Source organism: Rutilus rutilus (assembly GCF_951802725.1).
Source record: "Rutilus rutilus genome assembly, chromosome: 19".
Lineage (NCBI taxonomy): Eukaryota > Metazoa > Chordata > Actinopteri > Cypriniformes > Leuciscidae > Rutilus > Rutilus rutilus.
This window is the reverse complement of record NC_140232.1, coordinates 7012182-7039920: the sequence shown is the minus strand read 5'-3', so window position 1 is coordinate 7039920 and position 27739 is coordinate 7012182. Positions and strand designations below refer to the sequence as shown.

At 37.2% G+C, this 27739-nt stretch overlaps 1 protein-coding gene across 3 annotated transcripts in view; it reads right to left on the bottom strand.

Annotated features, from left to right (window-relative positions):
• The window catches only part of prickle3 (prickle homolog 3), a 46624-nt gene that overhangs the window by 6029 nt on the left and 12856 nt on the right, over positions 1-27739 (bottom strand). Inside the window, exons 1-9 of one of the 3 annotated variants that reach the window (XM_084389279.1) lie at positions 22923-23106; positions 12391-12574; positions 10292-10405; positions 9998-10135; positions 8220-8423; positions 6482-6668; positions 2372-2740; positions 862-1173; positions 403-780 (exon numbers count right to left, since the gene is read on the bottom strand). In XM_084389279.1, coding sequence (XP_084245405.1) covers positions 403-780; positions 862-1173; positions 2372-2740; positions 6482-6668; positions 8220-8423; positions 9998-10135; positions 10292-10405; positions 12391-12501 — 1813 coding nt within the window. In that variant the 5' untranslated portion in view covers positions 12502-12574; positions 22923-23106. Of the gene's footprint in view, positions 1-402; positions 781-861; positions 1174-2371; positions 2741-6481; positions 6669-8219; positions 8424-9997; positions 10136-10291; positions 10406-12390; positions 12575-17701; positions 18011-22922; positions 23107-27739 lie in introns of those variants that run through there. The other 2 variants (XM_084389278.1, XM_084389277.1) reach the window with 2 other exon arrangements.

Below are 27739 nucleotides of genomic sequence, written 5' to 3'. Positions count from 1 at the left end.
GAGCAACTTCCTCTTCTAAAACAGTAGATGGCGCTAAACTAGGGGATTAATTTAGCACTAGTCTCCCGGGAGAAGCACTGATTTGAAACTTGCCTTTGCCTACAGCTGAGGAAAATGACCGGTGAACGGGTGTGTTTCTGTCTTATTTGATCTAGAATTAACCATTTTGAGGTTTTCTTTTGCAAAATGTTTATTACATATCTAGACAGATTAGCACTTAGCAATTCACTCTCTCTAGGATAGGGGAATCTATAAACTGAAAGCTCTGCCATCATATGTTTCTTGTTGTTTGCGAGTCGAGTTTTCCTTTGCGAAGTAGATCGAGTTTGTTTGCAAAATACTGGATTTGTTTGTTTAATTATGGCACATAATTCACTCCATATGAAAGCATTATGATCTCACCCAGCAGGTCCATTTGAGATGGTTCTTCAGTGCAAAAGCGCAACCTGTGTCCCAAACTTCCCTCAGCTTCTTCTCCATCTTCCTCCTGCTCCTCATCCTCTCCCTCTCTTCTCTCCATCTCCACCCCTTCCTCTTCCTCCCACTCTTCCTCTTCCACTGAATAACTGCAGCTGATTGGCTCTCTGAAGCTGACCCTGGCGGTGCTGCTGCGGACAGGTGTTGTGGGGAGGTCTTCATCTTCAGTGACAACGGGAAGGGAATCCGAAGGCGTCTGCGAATCAGACGGATCGAAGAAAACAGGGGGCGGAGGAGGCGGAAAGGAGTCGGAGTCGTTTAGATCATCAAACGCATCTGAAGACTCAAGCTGAGAGGAAATTCCTATGAGGTAAGAAATACAGCTTCAGACATGATAAATGATTTATTGCTTTAATTAATTTGACTCTGTGACATCAAGCAAACCTGTACGACCGCTCTCGGCGATGTTCCCACAATCCTTTGCAGTGGAAGTCCCCCTAGATGTGCAGTTTGGTGGGAAAGGACCAAATTCTGCATATCCGTTCAGCTCCACTGTAAACTCCAGAGCGCTGTAAGGACTGTCTGACCGGCGATTCATTTGGTGTGTGCTGATGCTCAATTGGTCCTTGCAATGTAATGCTGCCCTGTCATTGGCTACCAGACAGAGCTGAGAGGAAACATGTGATTGTTTTGTGTGAGTTTGTCCATACGGTGGAGGTTCACCATTCGGTATAGGAGGGAATGATGTGTGAACACCTGCAAAATGACCAACGCCATAATTAGAGATGCTTCTGACTACAAACACTGTCAATAATATGTTCTGAGGACGCTTTTCCAATTTACAAGTTATAGTTCACCACAAAACCAAAATAAAAAAATTTGCGTCAATTTACGTCATCTGCGAGGGCTGCTGATGACGCAAACTCTGAATCAACATGCACCAATGCTACAATCATTTGTTCACAAGTATTCATTACTTCAATGAGCTCATTGTTTCTGCCTTAAATTATTACATTGTTTAAATTAGTACATTTTTAGCTAACTCTGATGTACATTTCTGAAATACATAACTAAGACAGTTACCTTTGATAACAGATCACTATAAATTATAATGTGGACTCTGCATTTTCTGTAAAGCGGCTTTGAAACAATGTGTATTGGGAAAAGCGCTATACAAATAAATGTGAATTGAATTGAATTGAAAAAAATGCACTGCTGTTCATTACTTTTTGGCTGGTAAATTTGGAAAGAAGTCTCTTATGCTCACCAAGGCTGAATTTATTATACAGTAAAAACTTATGAAATATGATTACAATTTAAAATAACTGTTGTATATTTTAAAATGTAATTTACACCTGATTTTTCAGCAGCCGTTACTCCAGTCTTCAAGTGTCACACACTGAAGATTGTTGTTGTACCTAAACACTAATCATCTTGTCATGAAACTTTTTTTAAATTAGAATATATTAAAGATAATAAATAACGCATACTTACAAATGTACTTTACAATTTAGAAAATGATTTTTAAAAAATGGATTACAATATTACGAATTTGGGAGCAAACGTGCTTAATTGTGTTTAAATCACCATTGAGATGAAAGAGAATTACAAAAAAAAAAAAGTACATTAAGAATGAGAATTCAGGGAGAAAAAGTCTCGATCACCACTGAGAATAAATAAAAAATTATAAAATGTGCTTTTTTCTCAAACAGCCACAATGCAACAAAAAAAATTATTACAAAAAATAGCCTCCATTCTCATAAAATATAATTTATTGATTTTTCTATTGATTTTGTAGTAAAATATGACATTTCTTGCTATTTAAAAAAAAAGATTTAGCTACATTTTGTATTTCCATGTTGTGCTTAAATGAAAAAATAACGTATATGTGTGAAGCATCATAAAAAAAGCAGAGTAAAAAAAAAAAACACATCATAAAAAATAACATCTGTACCTTTGCTCTCCAGTGGAAAATGACCCCCATTATCTGTTGTCATAGTAGTTACTTTGACTGCATTCTTCTTTGTGCTAACTTTAGAGGTGGCGGCAGGGACACTGGTTCCCCCCTGTGGCCGTGGTGTGGAACTATGCTGCGGATTATGAATTAGTTTATGCGACACTGATTTGCTCTGTAGGGCAGAATCGCAGGAGTCAGAGTTGTCTGGGTCTTCCCCCAGCGAGCAGGAACGCGAGCAGAAGATGAGTCCGCCGCGGGGCAGGAAGGGTCTGCCCAGCAGGGGGAGCCGACAGCAGGCACAGCTGAAACACGCCTCAGAGGCGTGCCAGTGCTGGCCCTCGTACGTCATCTGGCCCTGATCTATACCTGCAGACAGAGAGAGAGAGGAAAGTCCTTCAATCATGTAACGTCTCAATCAGGAACCACAGCATTTTTCTGTAATTGCTCAGCTTCTTACTGCCATAATTAACAAGGAATGTACTGTATCTCTAGCAATGAAATAAAATGACTTCAGAAATGTGTTCATGTTAACACACCTACAAAGGTTTAGCAGGTAAGTGAATAAATGTTTTATAAATGCAACTAGGTCATTCTTTTGTCAAGTCACATTTATTTATATAGCTTTTTACAATACAGATTGCTTCAAAGCAGCTTTACAGAGATAACAGGAAAATAATGCAACAAAATTTGTTTCTAGAAGAAAATAGCATCACAGTCCAGCTTAAGTAAGTTCAGTGATGGTTCAATTTTGTTGTAAAAAGGTTATTAATGTAGTTCATTTATATATATATATAGCCGCTCTGGAGTAAACCGTGATGTCATCATCCAGCTCAGTTCAGTTCTTGTATAATAGTGTCAATGCAGGCAGATCAATATGATTGTTGAATATTAAATTAAATGTCCCCAACTAAGCAAGCCAAAAGCCAAAGGCGACAATGGCAAGGAACCAAAACTCCATCAGTGACAGAATGGAGAAACCAGGCTCATTCAGGGGGGGGCAGTTCTCCTGTTATATACTTGTGTTACTTTTTTATTAAGTATATAACACTTAAGGCATAAACTAGCTTTGTTTTGTCAAAGACTTTTTCAATGTTTTTGAAGAAGTCTCTTTATGTTCACCAAGGCTGCATTTATTTGATCCAAAATACAGTAAAAGCAGTAATTATAGGAAATATGATTATAATTTAAAATAAATGATTTATATTTTAAAATGTAATTTATTCCTATGTGATCAAAGCTGAATTTTCAGCATCATTACTCCAGTCTTCAGTGTCACATGATCCTTCAGAAATCATTCTGATATGATGATCTGCTGCTCAAGAAACATTTCTCATTTACACTGTTTTAGAGGGACTACTCAGCACTTGTTAAGACTTGATCAAAATGGTTAGATGCATTAAAAAGCTTAGCGGTACACTTCGGGTTTAAGGGGTTAATAACCATGGAGACTAATTAAACACAGGAAAACGGGCACAGGTGCAACCAAATGTACATTTGGACATTGGATTTTATTAGGAAACCTTTGAACACGGCAACATTTCACATGGTTAAACACCTACTACATATTGAATTTGATCAAACAATCTTCAAAGCTATGGCCTGTTGCTTTAAAACAGTATGTCACACATACAACAGTTTTTTTAATTTTATAGAGACATGTTTTTGAAGGCAGAACCACAGCTATCGGCTCTAAAAGACACAACATTACACAATTTTATAAAGTTGCCCCACATGGGACTCGAACCCACAATCTGCGGGACAGTGGCCTATCGCTCATCTCGTTGCGCCACTGGGAAGACGTGTTTTCACACAGATGCCGAAGTCCCATAGTTCAACTGAGAATCAACTCAAAATGAAGATTTCATATATAAATGGACCGCATGGTATATTTAATAATTTCAGAAAAACACAACGTCTGGAGCAGAAGCAACTTTTGCATCACTATTGGCCACAGTACCTCTTGCGGTCTGGGTAATGTGCCAAACAGGATTCGAACCCACGAAACCCAGTTTGGCCGAGATACAGCATCTGAACCAATTTCGGGTCGACCTCGTTAAGTTCGCGACATCATAACTTTTGAACAAAGAGGAATAAAAAAAAAAAATCTGTTCAGCCATTTCTGTGCAGCTCAGTCCAAGAGCCTATTTTCGTAAGATTTAGACAAAATTATTCCTGCTATTCCTGGTTCTACGGCAGAACACCGGCTCCTGCATCAGCATCACACACACGCGTCGTGTTGCTCACGTGACCAGTGTCAGAGAATGACACAGAAGAGAACAAATAATTGAATTAAGTCGTAATTTTTGTGTTTTGTTTTTTTGCACACAAAAAGTATTCTCGTCGCTTCATAACATTAAGGTTGAACCACTATAGTCACAGGACTATTTTAACTGTCTTTACTACCTTTCTGGGTCTTGAAAGTGGTGATTACGTCACTGCCTATGTGGGGTCAGAAAGCTCTCGGATTTTATTGAAAATGTCTTCATTTGTTGTTCACGTGTTCCAAAGATGAACGAAGGTCTTACGGGTTTGGAACGACATGAGGGCGAGTAATTAATTACAGAATTAACATTTTTGGGTGAACTAACCCTTCAACGAGCAGGTGTACAGGTGTACCTAATAAACTGGGCAGTGTGTGTGTGTGTGTGTGTGTATGTATATATATATATATATATACATACATATATATACACACACACACACACACATATGCATACACATAAATACACCACAGACTCCACAAAATTATTCTGCATAAAGAAATTGAAGCCTAATTGAGACATTAATATAATGACAGTGAGGTACATTTCCCCCATTCTCAATGTAATGCAAACCAGTATATTAATTAAATCACTTCTATATATCATAGTAGTATTGTTGCATTGCCTTTAATTTACATTGTTTTTACTTTACATTTTTTATTCTTTATAGTGATGTGATATTATGATAATGTAGCCTGACGTCGTCATACTCAGATTCTAGTCAGAATGTGAGTCTGATACTGCTCCATAGAGATTTGATTATGGGGTGTGTCTCAACCGAACCAGGAAAAAAAAAAACTCTGCACTCAATTGGATAGACCTACAACCAATCAGAGCAACGGAGTATATGACGCATGTTCTTCATTCATATTTTCAACCAACAAAATGTCGCGGCTCTCTGTTCCTCTTTTAAAATGAATGCGCTGTGGATATCTTCTATAACAGACGCGATGGCGGAATCTACACATGATGTTTCATAAACAAAGTTCGGGAGGAGCACGTACAAATAATCAATCCAATATCAAATTGTTATCAAACAATACCATGTCTAACGTTACCCTATCTATCAGCATGAGGAAGCATATTCACTCTGTCAACTTACCTAACACTCCTTGACAGTTTTTCAGCATCCCTCCACCACCCCGAATCCTCACTCTTGTCTTGTTCTCTCACAACCAGGAATACGGGGGAGTATGGCTACCGAGCCCACAGCCCTCTCCTCGGACAGCACGTCATATACGCATTTATTCTATCGACTTATTTGTGTGAAATCTTATATACGCATTTATTCTATCTGACTTATTTGTAAATGTGAACTCGTGAAATCTCAATTCTCCAGCTGCAGTCGTCTTTGTTGTAAACTAATTCAAATCAAGCGCTCTTTGGTGATGTGGATGATTACGTTACCGTTGCTCATCTGTCCATCATCGTATAAAGCCCGCCCTGACAATTTGATTGGTCCGAACAATTTTTGTTCGGGCATAATAGCTCCTCAACGGAGCGAGTCCAGACCGAACTTCCCGACCAAAAAATGTTGTGGGCGGGGTTCGGGCTGGCACCCAGGCTAATGGTAATGAGAAGTAGAAGATAAAATATGCCTAATTGTAATGACTATAATGTCACAATGCAACAAAACCTTAATGTCATAAAAAAGCTTCATTTTAATGCAAAATACAATTTTTTTTATTTTTAGGTGATTTTGTTGTTGTTGAGATAAATACATTTAAAAAGATTCAGCTCTTAAACCCCCTGGATCGCTGATGCATGACTGATGCTGCCAAAACGGTTTAGACTTTAGTTCTATTTAAGAGTGTATAGATATAGAGAGTTGTTTGTCTGTCCTCACCGATATGTTCTCCGCAGGTGTCGCAGTATTCGGCGTACAGTGACTCGTAGCAGCGGCAGCAGTAGGGCCGACTCTCTCTCATGATGTACCTCTGACCCCCCAGCGCCGCCTCACACTCGAAACAGCAGAAGTGCTTCATGTGCCAGTGCCGCCCCTCGGCCTCCGTGCACTCGTCCGCAAAGATGATCTGAGGGAGATATAGTCTATGGTCATGTGGCACCACCTCTGTTTCTGTTCCATTCAGTAAGTGATGCAGGGCTGGGATCAAATTCAATTTTAGCTAATATAATAACATGGGATCGTTGTAGGCCAGGATTAAACCTGTGTCTCCTGCTGAGCACCAAGGCCAGAGTCCTGCACGGGTCCATTTTTGGAGACCCGCCCCCGCCCGTACCCGCAAAGTTCAGCACCAGATCCGACCCGTCACCCGTGATAATATCAAAATTAAATCCGCACCCGCCCAGACCCGTTAATATTTGGCCAGTTACCCGACCCGTGCCCACGATAAATCACACACAAGCTAAAATAAATCCAATTAAAGTGCTTTATTTTTTATCTCGCACCTCTCTCAACATCACAATAGCCTCACGAGCCAGCGCCTCCGTGTCCTGATTATATTGCCTGCTATATTTAGCCTACCTCTTATTTATTAAATCCAGGACATTGGTTGATGAAACATTGATTAAAATTAAGATACAATTAATACGAAACGAAATTCACTTTAAAGAAAGGTTTTCTACAAAAACAAACTTAATGAAGTGGTCAAAATCATGTCTCCCGATATTTGGGATCATCTTATCTTATTCATGCTTTTCACTTTTCATATAATCAACATGAAATTAAAAAAATATATTATTTTATTTAAACATGAATATGAAACTAAGTAGTTTTTTAATGACTGGGCTACAACACGCAGGCCTATTAGCCTACAGTACAGAGAAATTTAATGTCGGAGCGTCTTGCCGGTGAGCATGTGGGGGGAGAGATACGATTTTCGATCAATCATCGAATATTATTTTGCTTGATATGCCAATTCTTAATATTTGGTGTTTTAAATGCCTGTTTGAGATCTCTGTGAAAGTTTTAATTGTAGGTTCGTGGCCCTGAGTTTCATTTTGCATATAGCCTACAGCCCTTATAATCATAGATGACGCCACGGGTTTTTATTTAAAAGAAAGAGCGTAGTCTACGTTTGTATGTAGGCCTATATATGGGCAATTTATATACACAATACTTACTAAAATATAATGAATATCATTTTATTGCATTTGTATTAGTTGTTTGAAGAGTAAAAAAAAAAAAAATCGGTCGGTCTTAACGCCAAGTTTGCAACCGGCAAGTCGGTCGGACTAAAAGGAAAAAAAAAAAAATGTATTGAGTCGGTCCTAAATTGACAGGGTCGGTCGGGTTACCGGCAAACAAGAATATTTTTAAGGATGGCCTGACTAAAACACATATTTGCGTATGTGTAATGGTAATTTAGACATACAAATATTGCACATATTTTTCATCCGCTACCCGCCCGCAAGGAGCTCATTATCCGCCCGCATCCCCGCCCGTGAATTTTAGGAATGTCACAATCCACCCGTTTTAGCCACTTTTATGCGGGTACCCGACCCCGTTGCAGGACTCTGACCAAGGCACATGTGTGATAAGCACTACACAACAAATTCCGTCACCAAATGAATGAAAATAGAAACTGTGTGAACAATAGAGGGCTAAGAGCTGAAGTGTTCACCTCGTCGCAGGCCTGGCATCGGGGTTTGATGTGTTCAGCGTGGTGCCGCCCACAGTAGATGTGTCCTTCCTGGTAGAAGTAGATGAGATCCACCAGCAGCTCGTTACAGGAAGCGCACTGGAAACACTGAGGATGCCAGCAGGAGCCGTGACCCGCACGTGACGCAAACACCGCTATGTCACCGCCACAAATCTGCCTTCCACACTGATCAACAGCCATAGAGGAGAGCGAAGGGGAAAAAGAGAAAATAGTGGGATGGGAAGAGAGTTTTAGAAAGTCATAATTACAAGTTGGAAACTCAGCATTTTATGGAAGTCCTGACCGCTCCCACATGACCGATGTGATGTCATATAACAACCAAGATAGCAGTAACAGTTAAAGATCCCATGAAATGTCTTGATCAGTGCAGTTTGTGCAGGACACATCGAAAAAACTTCCTCTTTTTTATTAGCCATTAGCCTTTAGTTTATAGCATAACGATGATTCAAGGTTTTCTGCTTCAGAGATAAAAAATGATCACCTTTCAGTGAAAACAATAATATAACGAAATAAAGCTCTATGATTTAATGTTTGAAAGCAAAGAAATTGAGATAAATATCATACATATTAGTATTGCCATTTTACGGTTGTACTATAAAATATTTTTATATAATAACATATCTTATTTTACAATACAATACAATTATTAATATAGTAAATTAATTTAAATAATATTATTAATTGTACTGTAACAAATTGATTATTATGACATATTAAATATATATTTTATAGTTCAATAGTGTAATTACTATAGTGTTTTCTTTAATGATTAAATAATACTTTTATAATTTACTAAAATAATAAACATTCAAATAATAATTATTATTATTATTGTCCCCAGGAGACATTTTCATTCCACAGAGCATCTGATTGGACAAAAAAACCTGTAAAGTGCAGGATGAGTCATCAATATTTTTGTCAATTTCTTTTTATGAAAATGACTGTACATTTCAAATGTTTATATAAAAAAACTAGGTGGACATTCCTAGACTAAATAATAATTTATCCTGATTTTTATTAATTATAATTAAAATTATTCATTTGAACATAAAAAAAAAAATCATGGTTGTTACAGTGATTTTACCATGAGTAAAAAGGGTTAATTCTGCTTCAATACATGTCTAGAACCCTTTACCTTTGCTTTAACAGCACATCCCTGTTCTTTAGCAGGGTGACAACTCTATAATAAAAAGCTATAATAAAGTCAAAATTATAAACCTCACAAGTAGAAATATGAAAGAAAGATTTCATACTAACTATGTTCTGTGTTTGATGACACAAAAAAATAGATTTCACACAAATCAACAGAACAAGACTTGTAATAATCTGCCTCTTCTCAACACAGTCACACCCTCTTGGCAGCTACTCATCATCTGGAGTGCATTATAGGTGTTGAAATGTGGCAAAACACATGAAATATTGCAGGGGGTGTATGGAAAGTATGCGGTTTTATCTAGTACATATGGTATCTGTCTTGGCACTGGTCAGACCGGAGTCTGAATTTATCACAGCATATCAAAAAGTTTCCAGAAGCCACATGCCAGACGAATGCCTCTTCAGCTCAAGTAGTTCTATGCACACTCTATACTTGAGCCGAAGTGGTACTCAGCTAAGTATGCACTATTTCTGGGAGAAGGAAGCAGCAAGTTCACATTTCAAGGTGATTTTACAGTTGAAAAGTTGCATCCGGACTGATGTCATCAGCAGACTGTGCCATGTTTGTCTCTCTCTTTCTCTACCTGTTGACAGATGGCTCCGGTCATGGTGACTGGAAAAAGTCGTACGATGCCCCGGCCCAGATTCTCTCTCTTCCTTTGCTGGCTGAATAACTTCAGTTCTTTCTTCTCTTCTTCATCCAGAGAGTTACAGTACTGAGGCTATGCACACACACACACATACATTTACAATACTGTTACAGCTCACGCAAGACCAACACAGACTTACAACATGACATTCTCAACGGCATTAAATGTATTCAGGCCAATATGAATGATGAATTCATGAAAACATGCTAAGTATGTGAGTGGTTTTACCTCGCTGTCATGGGCGGGCAGCTGGTGCAAGAGCTGTTTAATACGATATCGTTCTCCTGGACTGTTCACGTATGGAACCTTGTCCTCTGGAATACAGCTGAAGTATTGATAAACCTGTACATACAAGAACACAAATACACACATTTAATAGTGTGACAGATTATGTCTGGGGCCTTATGAAATCCTTTTCATTTTTCCCCAAACTCATAAAAAAAAATTTTCATCAAATGAAAATGTATCAAAATCTTTTTTTAGGTTTTAATAGTTTTATTATTATTACTTTGAGAAATACATTCAACTGTACAATAGTAATATTTTTTTCTAAAGTTAAACCAGTTCGCAAACCAGTTTAAGTTGAACAGAAAAGCAAGCATGCGTGATTTGGCATGGCAGCTAATTTGCATAATAAATAACCATTGCCTTACCTAATGCAGCAAAACAAATGTTTTATTCAAATTCTAAATCAGCTAAATCACTAAAAAGCTGTCGCTCGTCTCAATTTATCGCGATCTCACAAAGTTCCAAAGTAATAATCAATGAAGCCGACTGCGCAATTAATCTCTTATTTAGCCTACACAATGTCTACTCTTTGTTTGTTATAAGTTAACTTGTAAGGAGAAGATTTGCGCGAGTTCAGAAGTCAGCACTGGAAAGTGGACAAAAACTCTGATGTTTTGAGTGGTGAGTGGATTCTAACTTAAACAGCTCTGATTGGCTATTGCGTTCAAGAAATCAACAGATATGTTTGTGATTGGCTACACTGCTCAACGCTTCAAAAACAAATTGTAAATAGGAACTTTTGGCGCTCTCAAGAGCGCAAACACCCAATTCGTTTCTCCAATATGCTATTATTAGGAGAAAACTGAACCTAAACCAGCAGTTAAGGTCAGCTTTTACCTCTAAAGGCCAATACGCTGATTTCACGCAGCTGTTATTTTGAAATCGAAAGCGAGGCTCCGGTGGGAGGAAAACCGGAAGTGTCGCCTTTAATCATAGGAGAGTCGTGAATGCGATGGCGTATTGTTGTGTTTAATGATGTTGTGTCAATTCTAAAACTGTACATAGATTTCTTTCATACTTTAGACTATATACAGTGAAATTCATTTATAAATAAAATATTTTTTTTTATATAATTCAGAAAGTAAAAAAAGAAGCAGGAATGAACTATATACATATCCTATATTGGATATTAACATCCAAAAGTGTAAATCGCGGCAGCAGCTTCAGGTTGGTAGTCCAAAGGCATTGTTGTTTATCTTTACTTCCGGGGTTTTTCCCACCGGAGCCTCACTTTCGATTTCAAAATGGCGGCTGCGTGAAATCAGCGTATTCACAACATACAGACAAACGTCAAATAACAAGTTGGCAGTTGGATTTTGAATTTTATAAAAAATAACTGTCCTGTTCAACACTGACAAACGCTAACTGAACATGTTCAGTAGGGTGAAAACAAACCCGACAAACACACCGTGTTGTCTGTATGGTGTGAATTGGCCTTAAAAGCAATCAGATTCAGCAGCAGTCAGTGGTTTGAGTGAGAATATTCCAGGCTAGTCTCAAATGGCCAGGGCCCAGCCTTACACACGCTCCGCCTATGTGCAGAACATACACACTTTATATTTGATTAACAGTCTTTTGAGGTTTAATACTTACAGGCACTAAGTATACAGCCCTAGTTTTGACTTATCGATCCATAATTGGCCAAATTTCATGACGTTCGATGTTATACTGTCAATTTTTATGACTGGATTTCGCAATTCCATCAGCGTTTTCCTCATCACAAGAATCATTTGCCAAAAAAAATAACTGATTAGTTGCTTTTACATGTAGGTACAGTCTCTAATAGTCAAAATGGCCAGTTATTGGCCAGGATCAAATGAAATGCAGAACTGAACATCAACACTGGCGATACACAGGACAGCTGAGGTGATGTTTTTTGTCCTTCTTGAAGCTTGACAGCCTTGTTTCATTGTATAAAAAAGAACAGCTTTAGTGGATTTGAGAGAGGCTGTGATTGGCTGATTCAGACCAACCGCTCACTTAACACTTTACTTTGACGTCATTGTATCTATAGATTCTCCTGAAAGCGGTCTCCTCACCTGTTCAGGCTTGATTCCGGGCGGCACCCAGGCGTATTCTTCCGAGGCGCAGCCCGAGTCGTCGTCGGATATGGAGTGCCTCTGGAAGTCTGACACCAGCTTCATCATCATTCTCTCCAGCTGGCCGGGCACCGAGCGCACCACATGCTCTTCCCGCACACACTTACAGTGCACACAGATCTTCCTGTGGAAACAGGTCAGCAGAGGGGTGTTGAGTGGACAGACTGGACACTGCCAATCTAACACAACTTAAAATGACACTTTCAACACAACGGTTTAGGATTTGGGGGGAAAATAAGGGAATGAATTTGCACTGCACCATATTGAATAAAAAAACTGACATGGCAATATTTCACTTTTCTGCGATATATATTGTGACTTGAATATCTCTATTTGGAAAGAAAGAGTCATTCTAGAGCTGGAAAATTACTTTTTACTCTGAAGAATGGTTTTAAGCAGAAAATCCTATTAGGGCTGAATTATTTTTAATTATTATTATTTTTTAAATCTGGGTGTTCATACTTTTTTTGGATTACTTAAAAAAAAATCTTTCCATTTGAGTTTTTATAGGCCACATTCACACCATTTTTGATCAATTCAATATGATTATAAAATAATAATAATAACATTTATGATTTAATTGTGATTATTATTAAATATATTAACAAAACTATATTATAACAACACATTTTATTTTATTTTAATAAAATTACAATACTAATATTTACATCTTAGAGACAGATTTACTAACAGTTTTTTGGCGTAAAAAAAAACTACTGTCAGGATTTACTAAAGACACACAGTGAGAAATTAGCGCTGAAAAGAATGGAAACAGTTATTTTAGCAGATGACCTTATTGCATATGCATTTGTAGGAGTTTCCCTTTCAGATGTAAAATTTATGGGAGGAGAGTATTTAAATGAACCATGCAAGGTGATTCACTAAGGTTTGCGCTACACAATTTACTGGTATTTCTGCCATTATTTACTGCACAAAAAAAGCACGTCTCAAACCAGATGCTAATTTGCGCTGCTCTAAGTAGATTGAGTTGATCATTATGGAAATGATCCGGCTGCGTCAATGTTCTTTAATTTGCTCGTCGTCAGTAGATCACGCGCAGAACTTGCCACTCCCATTGGCCCTTTAAAGGGATTGCGCTCTTACACTAATTTGCTCTGTTTAGTAAATCTGGCCCTATATTTCGTCATTTTCAAATGGTTTACCATCAAGCTTTTATGGTGAGGAGTTGCAGGCAAATAAATGTATGTTCACTGTATGTTCATTCACACGTGTGCAGCTCACAGCGTCTCAGAACGGCTTGATTCACAGTAAATGATTCAAGCTGTTCTGAGTCTCTGAAACACTATCATGAACCACCAGTGGTGTAACTTAGTTTTAAAAAGTGGGTGGGACAGGTGTGTGTGTGGGGGGGGGGGGGGGGGGGGGGGGGGGGGGGTGTGTGATTGCTAATACAATGCTAAATCATAAATCAGATGACAATAACATTACGATGTCCAGCAATCGTAATAGTACATTGGGTTAATTTGTCGTTTAATGAGATCTAATATATGTTGTTAGTGCCGAGAATTTTCATTTAAATAAATACAAAGATCCGACTATTTTACGCATGTACTTTAATGGTCCAGTGGCAGAACTTTTGCCAAGCATGTCATAGGTTCTGGGTTCTAATTCGCACTTGTATAGTTTTTCTCATCAAAACTGATTATGTTTATCAGTGGTTGTATATCAAGCAGGGACACGTTTGTGTGCATTTTGTTTTGTGGTTTCACCGGAACGAATGAAGAGTCTCCGCAACGGATTGAAGGGTGCGTCCGAGTGAAGAAGGAACACTGTACGTACCACTGATCGCAGCGGCAACGAGCACTTTGATCACTTCCTTTCAAAAACAACTCATTTCAGCGCTAGATCGCCTCTTATTTAACAAACAAACTAAATTAATGCTCTGCTAGGTAACTGGGGATGTTTTATTTATTTGTATTGGTTATTTGTATGTATTTAACAAGTGGTGGGGACTATATCGTCCCTGGCAAAAAGTGGTGGGGACATGTCCCACCCGTCCCACTCGCAAATTACGCCTATGTGAACCACACATGTAAATGACGCACTTCACTCTGAAACCGCTAGCACATATATTTACTTATCATGCAGCCCAAGAATGGATACAACAAAGTTTCATAAAATGGTTATTTAAATTGTTGAGGCAAACAAAATCAGGCTGCTGTCACTTTAAGACTGAATGCACAGATGCACGTGTTTGTTACACAAGTGCTTTCTTTCTTGCCGGGTATGTTCACTTAAGATGAGAATACTTGCCAAACCGGTACTTTGACTTTTTGCGCATTGGCTATTTGACCGTTTAGCCGTGTATCCGAAGCCCACGTGTACTTTTTTGGGAAATGCTGAATCCTTCAGCATTTGCTTAAAAGGACAGTTCATTCAAAAATAAAACTTCTGCCATGCTGCAAAATAACTATTCTTTTTTCTAAGGAGATGTCCAGACTCCTCATTTCCATAGTGAATGCAGACTAAGCTCCAAAAAAGCCATAAAAGGAGCATAACACTACGATACGACTATATTCCAAGTCTTCTATAGCTTTGTGTGAAAAACATATCTCTGCTGGTGTATCTGCCCTCAGACTGGAATGCTCTTCTGTATTAGATCTGCATCATCACTGTCTGTTTTTAAATCTGAGTTGTCTTTTTAATTTGGCTTATAATCTATGAGGAAGTTTTATTGCACTGTATTGTAGTAATTTTTTGTATTGTCAAATTTTTTTGTTTATATTGTGTGTCAACCCTGGTTGTGTTTAATGGTGCTATATATATCTATATACTGTATATATAAATAATTGACATTGATTTATCTGCTTTATATCGGCCACCCTGCTTTCTAAGATGTCGGCACTAGAATTAAATTTTTTTTAATATCGGTCGAACACTACTCATGAATTAAAAAATAATCCAAATCTTAATTTCTGACTTTGGTCAAACCCTGTCACCAACATTTCAGAGCACTAGCTGACACAGCCGATGTTCATGATACCTATTATTACTTCTCAAAACAGACAATAATTTCAGGCAGGTGATTCATGCCTAAAAGATGTTACATCAACTCATGTTGACTTCACGCTAAAATCAAATGTAGAAACCAACCCTGCAATCAAAATTACCATCTTTACATTTTACATGTTACTGGTCTTATTGTGAACTATCATTCAAAGAAAACGTTAGTCTTTATCAAAATCAAATCAAAATGTTATAACTTGGGCCGCCTTCATTATTTCATACTAAGTATAGTTCAAATATATTAACATATTTCCTGACATATCGCTTGAGACTTACTGATATAAAAGTTATAATGAAACTTTTTATTTGGAGTACTACTTGTGCACAATGCACATTTCTTAATATTAAGCCTAAAATGTGTTTTAATGTCAATATCAATAAGGATTGTATGAACTTTGAATAATGTTAATCTTTAAATGCAAGATATGAAATAAATGTATTTCAAATACATTTTAGTATATTTATTTTTCACTATGGTTTTCGAAGACTTTTTTTCCGGCTGATGTTATAGAGAATATTCTATTAAATTCCTGATTGATAAAATCAAGCGATGTCCTTGTTTAACTCGGAAGTACATCATTACAGAAGAAATCTGGGTTGCAAATGGCGTTTCATGTTGGTTTCAACATTTTGGTGTCCTAAACATCCACAAAATAAACAAGAATAAGACCTAAATCACACATATAACAATACATCTAATCGCACATTACATCACGATTATAGCTATTCACACATTTCGCAAAAAAAAAAAAAAATTCTGACAATGAATAACACTGCATTGAATGCAAACAAATATATGCACACAAGTTTAATACTATTTGAAAAAAAAAAAAAAAAAAGTTGTGCATGCAGACAGGCCTGTCCCACTGCATTGGTTTCACACCTCACCCTGAATTACTTAACCTGCTGTTGTCACAGCAATTTAATTAATGCCATCTATTAATGACAAATGATCTAATGTTTCTGATGAAGACCAGCACAGCAGGTTCATCCATGGCAACTACTGGAACAATGGCTAGAGTCACGGATCTTACACTTCACTACACAGCCAAACACATGCCAACAAAAGCCCTTTAATCCACAAACATACACCAAATGACTTAAATCAAAACCAACCTTCACTTTATTTTGTATAGAAGGGCAATTCCGCGCAAAACTGTCACATCCATAACGCCAACTAAATACCATGTCATTGTGTTGGCGTTGTGGATGTGACAGTTTTGCGTGGAATTGCCCAGAACCAAGATATGAAGAAAAGGCATTATATTCTGTCATGATCTACTCTAACATTGTTCCAAACCTGTGAAACCTTGAAAAATGAAAGTCAGTAGGGGCCATTGTTTTTTGGACCCCATTGACTTTCATTGTAAGGACAAACATGAAACACATTCTTCAAAATATCTTTTATAAAAAAATTCATACAGGTTTGGAACAAAAGCAAGAGTAAATAATGATCAATGATTTTTTATTTTTGGGTGAACGAATCCTTATCCCTGTAATGCATGACATATGAAATAATATTTTGAAATGGAACACTAAATCCACACAAAGTTTGCACCATATTTGATATATCAGGATTTTATGGCTCATGTAGTATGATATATAGTGAGAATATGGAGCTCATAAAAAAATAAATAAAAACTCAAACTAAGCAGAAATATGCACTTTGGTGAAGTTGCTGCTATTTATATGGTCAAAAAGTAAGTAATTAAATTCCCAATAATATGTGAGATGATGTGTAAATGCTTAGTTTTATGATCAAAGCTCTGTAGTTTTCATTCTGAGGGGCAAAACATATAATGCAATGCAATACAATAATGATTGAGAGATCATCATATTTGATACTCAAATTTTAATGATGTACGGATAATCAAGTAAACCAAAGTTGCTTCAGTCCAGTAAATGTTTATCTTGAAATAGAATGAACATAATACAAAATATATAATGTAATATTGAATTATTATAATGATACAAGTTATTATCACGTTGACTTGCCTATACAGATGTTTAAATATAACTTGAATTTGCTTGATGAAATAATACGAATTTGTTCAATAAAGTTCTAATTATTTTCTGTAATATTGTATTATTTTTACTATGCAGTAAGAGCTTTATAAAGCCATAGCAGTATAAGATATAGCACATCTCTCCTACCTTACTGCTTGAATAAATTAACAATAATCTCTAAAAACATCAGATTAAAAGAGAATGAACAAATACGTACTGAATACAGTTCAAGAATCAGTCAGAAAACGTCCAGGTGCGACACACTTTTCTCTAATCCTAATCCTGTCCCACAACACAACACAACAAACCCCGTCCTCGGACTGAGCGCTGCCAGAGACTGATGAGCGGCGGACGCGCGTGTCACAGTCTGAAGGCCCGCTCATTGGGCGGCACTGATGATATCACACCACTTGTGTGATCAGTTTTCTCTCTATCTCATGCTGAAAATGAGGTCAAAGCCCGGTCTTCAAGTCCACACGGAGGTGAAACGGGAATATTGTGGCGGTTCGTATGTGTGTGTGTGTGTAAGGGGTGGGGGTTTAATCCTTCTCAGTACAGTTATGGGATAAGCGCTACTGTTCTCTTAAAGTCAGACATCAGTTCATTTTAATGGACAGCTACAGCCACAATGTCAAACAGAGAAAAAGAAAGCAGATGAGTGCATACTAAACAAAACAACGTCACTATATCAGTGTGTCTATTGTATAACATCTCAGATGGGTTTTGGTGGCGGGGCGGAATGGACGCGGACAAGCACAGATGGAAGACAAAAGCTGCTTTTCACTGATTTTACTCTCTTCCTCCACTCCACCTATCCACCACTCCACTCTACCAATCCCTTCTTCTCTGGATAAGCTGCCACTCCATGTCCCCAGCCCAACTTGCTTGTATATAAAGTCTCTTCTGCTCACCAAGGCTGCATTTATTTGATCAAAAATTCAGTAAAAACAATAATATGGTGAAATCTTATTACAATTTAAAATATCGGTTTTATATTTAAAAATATTTAAAAATGTAATTTATTCCTGTGATCAAAGCTGAATTTCCAGCATCGTCACTCAGAAATCCTTCAGAAATCATTCTAATATGTTGTGCTTTGTAATATTTTTGTGGAAACCACACTGTAAAAAAAACCCTGTTGTTTTTACAATAAATAAATCCTGCTGTGGTTGCCAGTATGGATAATAAATCCTACAGTAGGTTGCCTGTGGTTGCCAGTATGGATGCGCCGATCCGATTCCGCTTGTCTTAAGTTTAAAATAATTGGTTACCCGTAAGCCAATCACATAACGTTTGGTTAAGAAGTGTGTTATGCGCCGACTCAGCCGCATTGAACTTCAACTGTAAACACATGTATGATGCGAAAACAAAACCATCGAGCGAAATACCGGACTGAACATGGCTGTGAACGACTTTTGCAGATTATGTGAAGTAAATCTACGCATCCACGGTACAATCAGCGTCTACGTCACGGCTCTCAGCCCGCCCTCTGTTCGTTGATTGGCCGGCCGTTTTGAGGCCGGAGGAAAACTGAAAGACAGGTCGATATCTCAGACTGAGTACAGAAGCGAACTGAAATTGAGCGGAAGTACGAAGTCTGACATAGTCAGGCTAATGGTTGGACAAGCAACTACAGTATAAAACTTCGAATTTACACAAACAGGCTGAATTACCTGTCGAGAAGAAAGCAGGCAACTTCGGCGTCTTTTTTAAAATCTTTGCTCCTCATGAGCTCTTTCCATCTGGGAAAAGTTACTCCAATATTGACTTTGGTCTTGCTGATTTGCCTGTCGCGTTGACGTTTTAATTCTCTCTTTCGCTTCCTTGGCGACTCTGCTACATGTCCTCGAAAATAGGCGTGATCCTCCATCTTCAGCAATCTTTCAAATCTGCCGGCAGTCGCGAGTAATCTCCCCCTCGCGTTCGTCACGGTGTCACTGAGTGTAAAACGCGAAAGGCAAAGCTTGAATTTCCAGGTATGTCCCTCTTTGGCGAATGTATTTTCAAGATGGAGGCGCAACATGGCTGCCGCCATTTGAGCGACTCGCTCGTATGTATTATAAATGGCAGATTTTACGCTAATGAGAATACTTTATTAGTTGATGGAAGTGATTACACATGAATGAGCACATATACTTTTGATAGAACAAAGTGTTTTTTGCTAAGAATCAACTTAAAAAGTTACACAGTGTAGCTTTAAGTCGTTATATTCAAGTTCACGTAAACTCTTCCCTCCTGTCAGCTCCGTTCAGCATTTAAACAGCGCGTTGCGTTCGGCACGATGAAACTCTCTCCAAGATGATTCAATGTTACTATTATTATACTTGATCTGTAGATAAAGGTTTATGGTTTCGCATAAAACAACTTTATTGATGTATCTTAAAGGGTTAGTTCACCCAAAAATAAAAATTCTGTCAGCAATTACTCACCCTCATGTTGTTCCAACCCTGTAAGACTTTCGTTCATCTTTGAAACACATATTAAGATATTTTTGATGAAATCTGAGAGCTGTCTCACTCCCTCATATGCTTATGTAATTTCATTCTGCCGGCCCAAAAGTTAATGAAGACATTGTTAAAATAGTCCAAGTGACTACAGTGGCACAACCTTAAGTTTATCAAGCGACGAGAGTACTTTTTGTGCGCAAAAACAAACAAAAATAATGACTTTATTCAACTATTCATTTACAGTGTGGACCACTGAGTGAGTTCACGAGAGCGCCACGACAAATGCGCGAGAACTGAGAAAGAAAACAGTATAATAGTTTAATAATCCGTGCATCAGGTCTTAAAGTGACAGCAGCGTCATATCCCGTACCTGCTGCCAAATTATGAGATAATATTAAACATATCTATATGTCAGTTTTTCCCCCATGGAAAACCACTAGCCACAGTGGCTGGTGAGCAAAACAGTGAATGTCAAGCCCTGATGATTATCACCATAATAATGCAGGTGGTAAAAGAGAAAGAGTCACATGAAGAATCATGAAGTTCTTCAAAAGTAGTCTTTCCACAAGCTGAATTATACTAGTATACAGAAGGTGCACATTCACGCAAACACAAAACACCATCATGGTAACACACACACGACACTAAAATAATGCAATAAACATTCATTAAACAATCAAATGTGCATAACTGACAACAAAAACTATTAAGAAACATTTAATGAAATACTTTCAAAATGTGAAGTCTCACACAGGGAATTCTGGGAATGTCAGTTTACAGTTTTTCACTGTAAATTATAATTTGTTTTGCCTTTTTTACTTCGAAACAATACATGTACAATCCTTGTACAGAAAATATTTCCCCTGTATATACAGGAACTTACAGTTTTTTTTACTAGCATTTTAGCAATATTTAACAGTTAAATGACCCTTTTTTACAGTGCAGTATACATTTTTTTTCTGTATTATTTGATGAATAGAATGATTTATAATAGTTTTTTTTTTGATCAATTTAATGTGTCCTTGATGAATAAATATCAATTTGTAATAGTAAATACACTTCTGTTCTGTTTTTATAACAAATTGATACTTTGCAAACACATTTTAAGCAATAAAGTTTGTCAATAGACATAATAGACTGTTTTTATGCCCATGAGTGTCATGCTTTAACATGCAATCAAGTGTCAAAAAATCTAAAAGTAAAAGTAGTTAAAAAAAAAAAAATCTCAAGACCCTTGTCAAACTGTAATATCAAGCTATTTTGAATTGAAGAATGTTGAATCTAATTCTAATTTTTGGTCAAAAGTTGGTAAAAAAATGTGCATTCATGTTGAAAACCTCTAAGTACATCACACAAATCTTGAATAATAATAATAATACTATATAAATAATAATTAATATTTATACAACTCCACACAATCTCTGAATGAGAGCTAACAGGAAAGCTTACATAAATGGCATATTTTGTCCTATTGTTCCCAGAAGGGACAAACAAAGATTAGCACACTACAAAAACAGTGTGGAAACGTTACAGCTCAGGCGTAAGCACTGGTCAACAAGTTCACCCATGCTGGTAAAAGCCATCCTAACCCAAGATCAACATGCAATCTGTTTCCAGATGTGTCCTGAAGACGCGCTGCATGTGCAGATGGTATGACTGCACATGATGATGTCAGACACATCTGCCAAGCCATTCATTTATCCTATGCACATATTTACACAGAAAACATTTGTAATATTGTGCCATACAGTCTATGATAAATCAAAGACGATGGGTATGCAATGTCTCAATGAAGTCCAACTTTTCCAATGCTCTAATGGCTGAATGATGTCTTCATCAGCGCATTGGCACAGATCAATATTTGAATACTTGCAATACATTCAATACTGGATTATCCAACATATTGTGATGATTTTAATCATATTTTTATTTGGCAAGTTAATCTTTCCAGTAGGAAGTATGCTTTCATGTCCCATATGAGTCTCAGCATCAAATAAGTTGCATTAATGTCTGTCTGTAGCAAAATTGCTATTTATCTAGGCATATTAGTTATTTCAAACTTTTTAAATGAAATTATTCACACTATTGTTAGTAATTGCAAATTATTATTCTTTTTGTTGCATTTTACATACTTTAAAATGTTTTCTTATATTGTGGCATTTAAATAAAAATTATTACAAACAATTCTTCTCTGTGTTAATTTAGCGACAAACTGTGAAAACATACCTTAATTTTTCAAAAACATTATTATTTTATTGTGTGCATTAAACAATTTGAATATAGGGTACATGTTATAAATAAAAAATCCTAAAACCCTAACCATACAACTTTTTAGAATTAGATTTAAGACTATTATACAAGACTATTAAGGAATCAAGGTCAAGGAATAAAACAATTGTATTGTACCAGAACCTAATAATGCTGTTTATTAAGATTACAAATCATGTACAGAAACGCTGGCATCTTTCTAACTATAATTAAACACTGACATTTGTATCTTTTACCTCATTCAGTTTGACAGAATCATGATGATCTGACACTTTTAGACACTTTCCCCCATAGTACAATAATCATGCAACTTAACTGTCAAAGAAAGATATTGGAAAGACAACATTTAAATGTGAATGACTTCAGACACTTACTTCACCACAGTACAATAGTCACGTAACTTATTAAAAAAAGCTACATATTTCTGTTCGTATAAGCTGTATTAAAAAGCTTGTCTGCAAAATCTGAGGGCGCATATTTCCAAAATTTGAGACATTCTTTAAAACTGAATAAACACTCCAAAGAAAGTTCCTACAAGCACATAAACACACTTTTGCCAAACTAACACCGATACACATCATCATCATCATCACTGCTATTGCCGTTATGATTGTCATTCTGAACAAACTTCCTGTCAGACTAGTTCAAACACAAAACTAAATTGAAACACTTCACAAGATCATAGGTAACTGAACACTAAGTGATCAGTACTGAGTACATTACCTGTAGTCCTGACACTGCAAAATCCCTTTTTAAGAGCTGTAATATGTTGAATTGTTCAGACCTAAGGTGATTTAAGCAAGTTAGCCATTCTTCAATGACCTGGTAGTGAACAAAACGTCATCCCGCTTGAGCCGAGTCAGATGACAGTGGTCTCTATTGCTCGATTCTTCCCCCTCAGGCCGCTGAAGCCAACACTGATCCCAAACAATAGATTCTCCCTTCACAAGCCCTCCCCTCGGTCTCCTCCCTCACCAACAACATGTTTCAGATTTCCCTTTTCAAACATGCTCTCTATAACAGCTCATGTGATAGGAAGGATGTACAGTATGAGGCGCTTCATCTTAAAATAATATTCTGGGTTTAATACAAGTTAAACTCACTGGACATCATCTATGGTGTAACGGGGATTACCACACAAACTAATTTCCACTTGAAAAAAAAAGAAGAAGCTAAATCTGGTTTATAGCAAGGCTTGTTCGTAAACAGTAGAGCCACTAGATGTAAACTGTATGCATAAACTTCAAACTATATCATTTTCATGTGAATAATTCACTTAACCTTTTCTGTGTAAAGTTACATCCAATTTTACACCTCTATTGCCATGACAACACAATGCTATAAACCCTAAAATTACGGTAAAAATAAAAAATTTAGGCTGATACCGATTACCGATAATTCTTTATTTTTGAAAGCCGATAACCGATATATTGGCTGATAAATCTAAATCCAAATTTTTATATCATTTTGAGAGCCTGATTACAAAAACAAAGTCTCACCATTAAAATCCATATCCCAAGCACACAATGTTCACATTATCATTTTATGTAGTCTATATGACAGACTTGCACTGCACATGTTGCACCTTTTTTTTTAAAGGATTTCAATCATATTTCAAGCAATTCAACACCATGATGGCGAACAGTGCGTATCTGAAGTGTCTCAGCTGAAGGAAATAATCCATTATTTATCGGCATTAATATATCAACCAAATTTTCTTATCGATAACCATGACATTAAAAATGTACATATATTGGCCGATACCGATATGGTGGCCGATATATCGTGCATCCCTAATGATTATTTGAACAGCTTTGAGCTCGAATATTTCTGGAAGTTTGTTTCCGCCACAGAATAAAAAATAAAAAAAGATAACTGCAACTTTTTATCTCACAATTCAGACTTTTTTCCTCAGAATTGACCGTTCGCAAAGACCCGCCCCCTTTAGTTACTGTTGCTATGTCCGACAAGCCACGCCGCTCTCACGCCACACCATGTTCTCACACACTGAAAAATACATCTCAGAGCAGAGAGGACACTGACGACGTGCCGATAGACAGAACAGAGAATGTTACTACTGATATGAAACAGTCTCAACTTTCAAATTTAGTCTTTTTTAAAAGAAATTTAAACAATAAATACCGTTTTGTGGCTCTTTAATGTGTGGTGACAGATCGCTGTGGCGCCTCAGTTAAAGCTGCTCGTGAACCGATCATCAATCCTTCTAGTTCATTTATAGCATCAAATAAACATGAATGAACATCAGAAGGAATGTTGTTTTAACCGCGGAAAGATGTCAGTACACTCCGTTTTTCAACGTATGGTTAGTTTAAATCCTCCAACGTTAATCAACTAACTCTCCTGACTGCTTTGTCCAACAAAAATGGCAGATTCGGCGGATTATGATTGGTCTGATCGCCTGTCAATCAGACTCCCTGTGAAGGGTCAATTGTGAGATATAAACTCGAAATTGCGAGAAAAAAAGTCAGAATTGTGAGATAAAAAGTCGCAGTTATCTTTTAAATAGTTTTACTCCGTGGTGGAAACAAGCTTCCATAGTGCTGTGCTGAAGAGTTGCAAACGTAAAAGTGAGTAATCAAGGGATCCGGTTTAAAGAACAGATGGACACTTTCGGGTACGGGTTTCATGGTGGCAGCAATGAGCGGTTGAGTAATAACTGCCTGGCTCTTCACTGGTAATTCAACCACTACCATCCTGCCAGACTCTCTTATCATGGCCAGGAGCTCACTGGTAACTCAATCAAATTCTCACAAGAGCTTGACAACCTCCAGGACAACTGCCTTGGACAACATCAGACACGCATGACAAGATGGACGTTCTCTCCGGTGCTTGTGCTCAGCTGGCACAGATTCTGGGACCAATCTATCATTCACAGGCTTTTCATCATCCTGGCATGCAAAATCACCTTCAAGCTAAAAAAGACCTAATTAAGTCACAATATGGAGTTTTGGAGTGTTTTAAAATTAAATTTGGCCCAGTAAATAATGCATTTAAGACTTTAAGGTCATTTCAGTTCATGCTAATAAATTCAGGGTGGGAAATTAACGTTTCTTCCTCCATCCACAGTTGCTGATGAATCACAGATTGTGGCACCTGCATTTCATTTTTTGATGGTCCCAAACTGCAGGGGTCATTTGTGACATTTTTCCTTTAGTTTGTTTGTTTTCAGGTTTAAATTACACTTTGAAGAACAGATTTTTATGTTTTAAAAAATAAGGGCAAGAACTAATACAAAAAATAGATGTATATCTGTCATAAGGGGTAAACCTATGTAATAAATTAAGCGTAAGCGTCAGTTCTGGCAGGCCAGGTAGTCAAGACGCTGCTAACACTATTGGCCAACAACACGGTCTCATCAGCTGTTCAACTCCCCTCGCTGCTAATGGCTACGATAAAAACAGGGCGCCCTCTTTAAACGGATTCAGTTCGCTCCTAACTGCTGATGCTAGCTTCTTTACAGCCTGCCACCTCCCCAGCTCCTCCTTGTCGTGTATAACGTGGCATTTGCTTTTCTGTCATCGTTGCTGCTCTGTTCATAGGGGGAATAGTTCATCTCTCCCAGTCCTAAACTGTGTGAGCGTTCCCTATGCTGCTGCTGTCCTCTATTTCATGGTGCTCATGAAAGGTCAGAGGACTCCCTGAACAGAGCCATACCGCCAAAAATTTAATTCAGATTTATCAACTTGAATTGTAATTTATTCAATAAAAAATTTCCTAAATCATTTTTATCGTCATGTGTGTTCTTGACTTAATGGACCTGGCAGAATTGTGATAAAACAACGTGATAATTATATAACTCAATTTGAATCATTTGTGTATGTAATATTTAAACTATTGTAACAATATCTGAAATGTGTACCTTTGTAATCATGTATGTACATTTTGGAAAATGTCTTATGTAACTGTTTGTTTATCTTGTTTTCCAATGGGCCTGTTTACACCTGGTCATTCATGCGTTTTTACTGATCGGATCTATCCTTTTTGTTAAAACTGTTCCATTTACACTTGGCAACATAACTATGTCTCCACAAAAGCAATATGAATCTAATCTGCTAAACCTAAGTCTAATGCTGAACTTTCAGTTTCATTTACAGTAATTTGCACGTGGGCTTGCTCAGCTACTCCTCTGTAGCGATGCGTGTTGCAGTAGCGCTGTCATATCTGGCTAGCGGGAGCCGTTATTACACGCTCTCGCATCTTTATATTTTACCATTTTAGGAAGAGTTAAATTTACATATGTGGCTTCAACAACCAGTTTCATCTGGAATGCGAAAAAAGGGCATTTACCCCTTGTTTTCTTTCCACAATTGGACAGCTATCCGCTCAGAGAAAACACAAAGTGATCAGCTGCACATGAACGGAGTTTCCACATTCATTACAGTCATTTTTATGTGTGTGGAAAGTTTAATATGATTCTATATTCTTGGTTGAATATCACATTAATGTATAACATTAATGTTCAAACAAGCTTTCGTTGACTTGCGCGGTTTAATTCTCAAACTTTAATAGTAGGCCATTTATAACCCTTAACTTAATAAAACAATTTCTACTTTAGCAAAATACTGAATGAAATACATACACCTGTTGGCACGCGTGACATAGGTTGCTGCCCTCTGCCATACTGACTATAATACATTTGAAATATACTATATACATAATATACAGAAATATATTATTTGTATTAGTATAAGACAGATTATCAACTTTGGCCGATATTTGGTATTTTTTGATTATTAGTATCAGCTGTTAAATGTTTATATTTGGCTGATGTGTGTGGGAATGGGACTTTTATTTTGACAGCGCTGAGACTTAACAGATAACAGAGTACCAGTGACCAACTTGAACCAATTGTGAAATTAGAATGAGTGAGTGTGTGAGAGTAAAATGTGAAGGCCAAGTATGGTAATCATACTCAGAATTTGTCCTCTGCATTTAACTCATCCAAGTTAGTGCACACATTAGGAGTAGTGAGCAGTGAACACACACCCGGAGCAGTGAACACACACCCGGAGCAGTGGGCAGCCATTTTTGCTATGGCGCCCGGGAGCGACTGGAGGTCCGGTGCCTTGCTCAGTCATTTCCTGCCGGTATTTTACTTTTTTAAAGCATATATATCTACTTTTTTAAAGCTATCATTCATAATAATAAGAAATGCATTTTGAGCAGCAGATCAGCATATTAGAATGATTTCTGAAGGATCATGTGACACTGGAGTAATGATGATGAAAGTTCAGCTTCGCCATCACAGAAATAAATTAAATTTTAAAATATATTTTAAAAGAAAACAGTTATTTTAAATTGCAATAACATTTCACAATATTACTGTTTTAACTGTATTTTTCATCACATAAATTCAGTGAGCATAAGAGACTTCTTCAAAAACATTAACATTTACCGCCCCCAAACTTTTAAACGGTAGTGTATATAAATAAAACAATTTTTTGAATAAAGCTCATAAAGTAGTTACTGGAAACACACTTTTAGTTACTCCTCAACACTGATCTGATTCTGAACCTAAA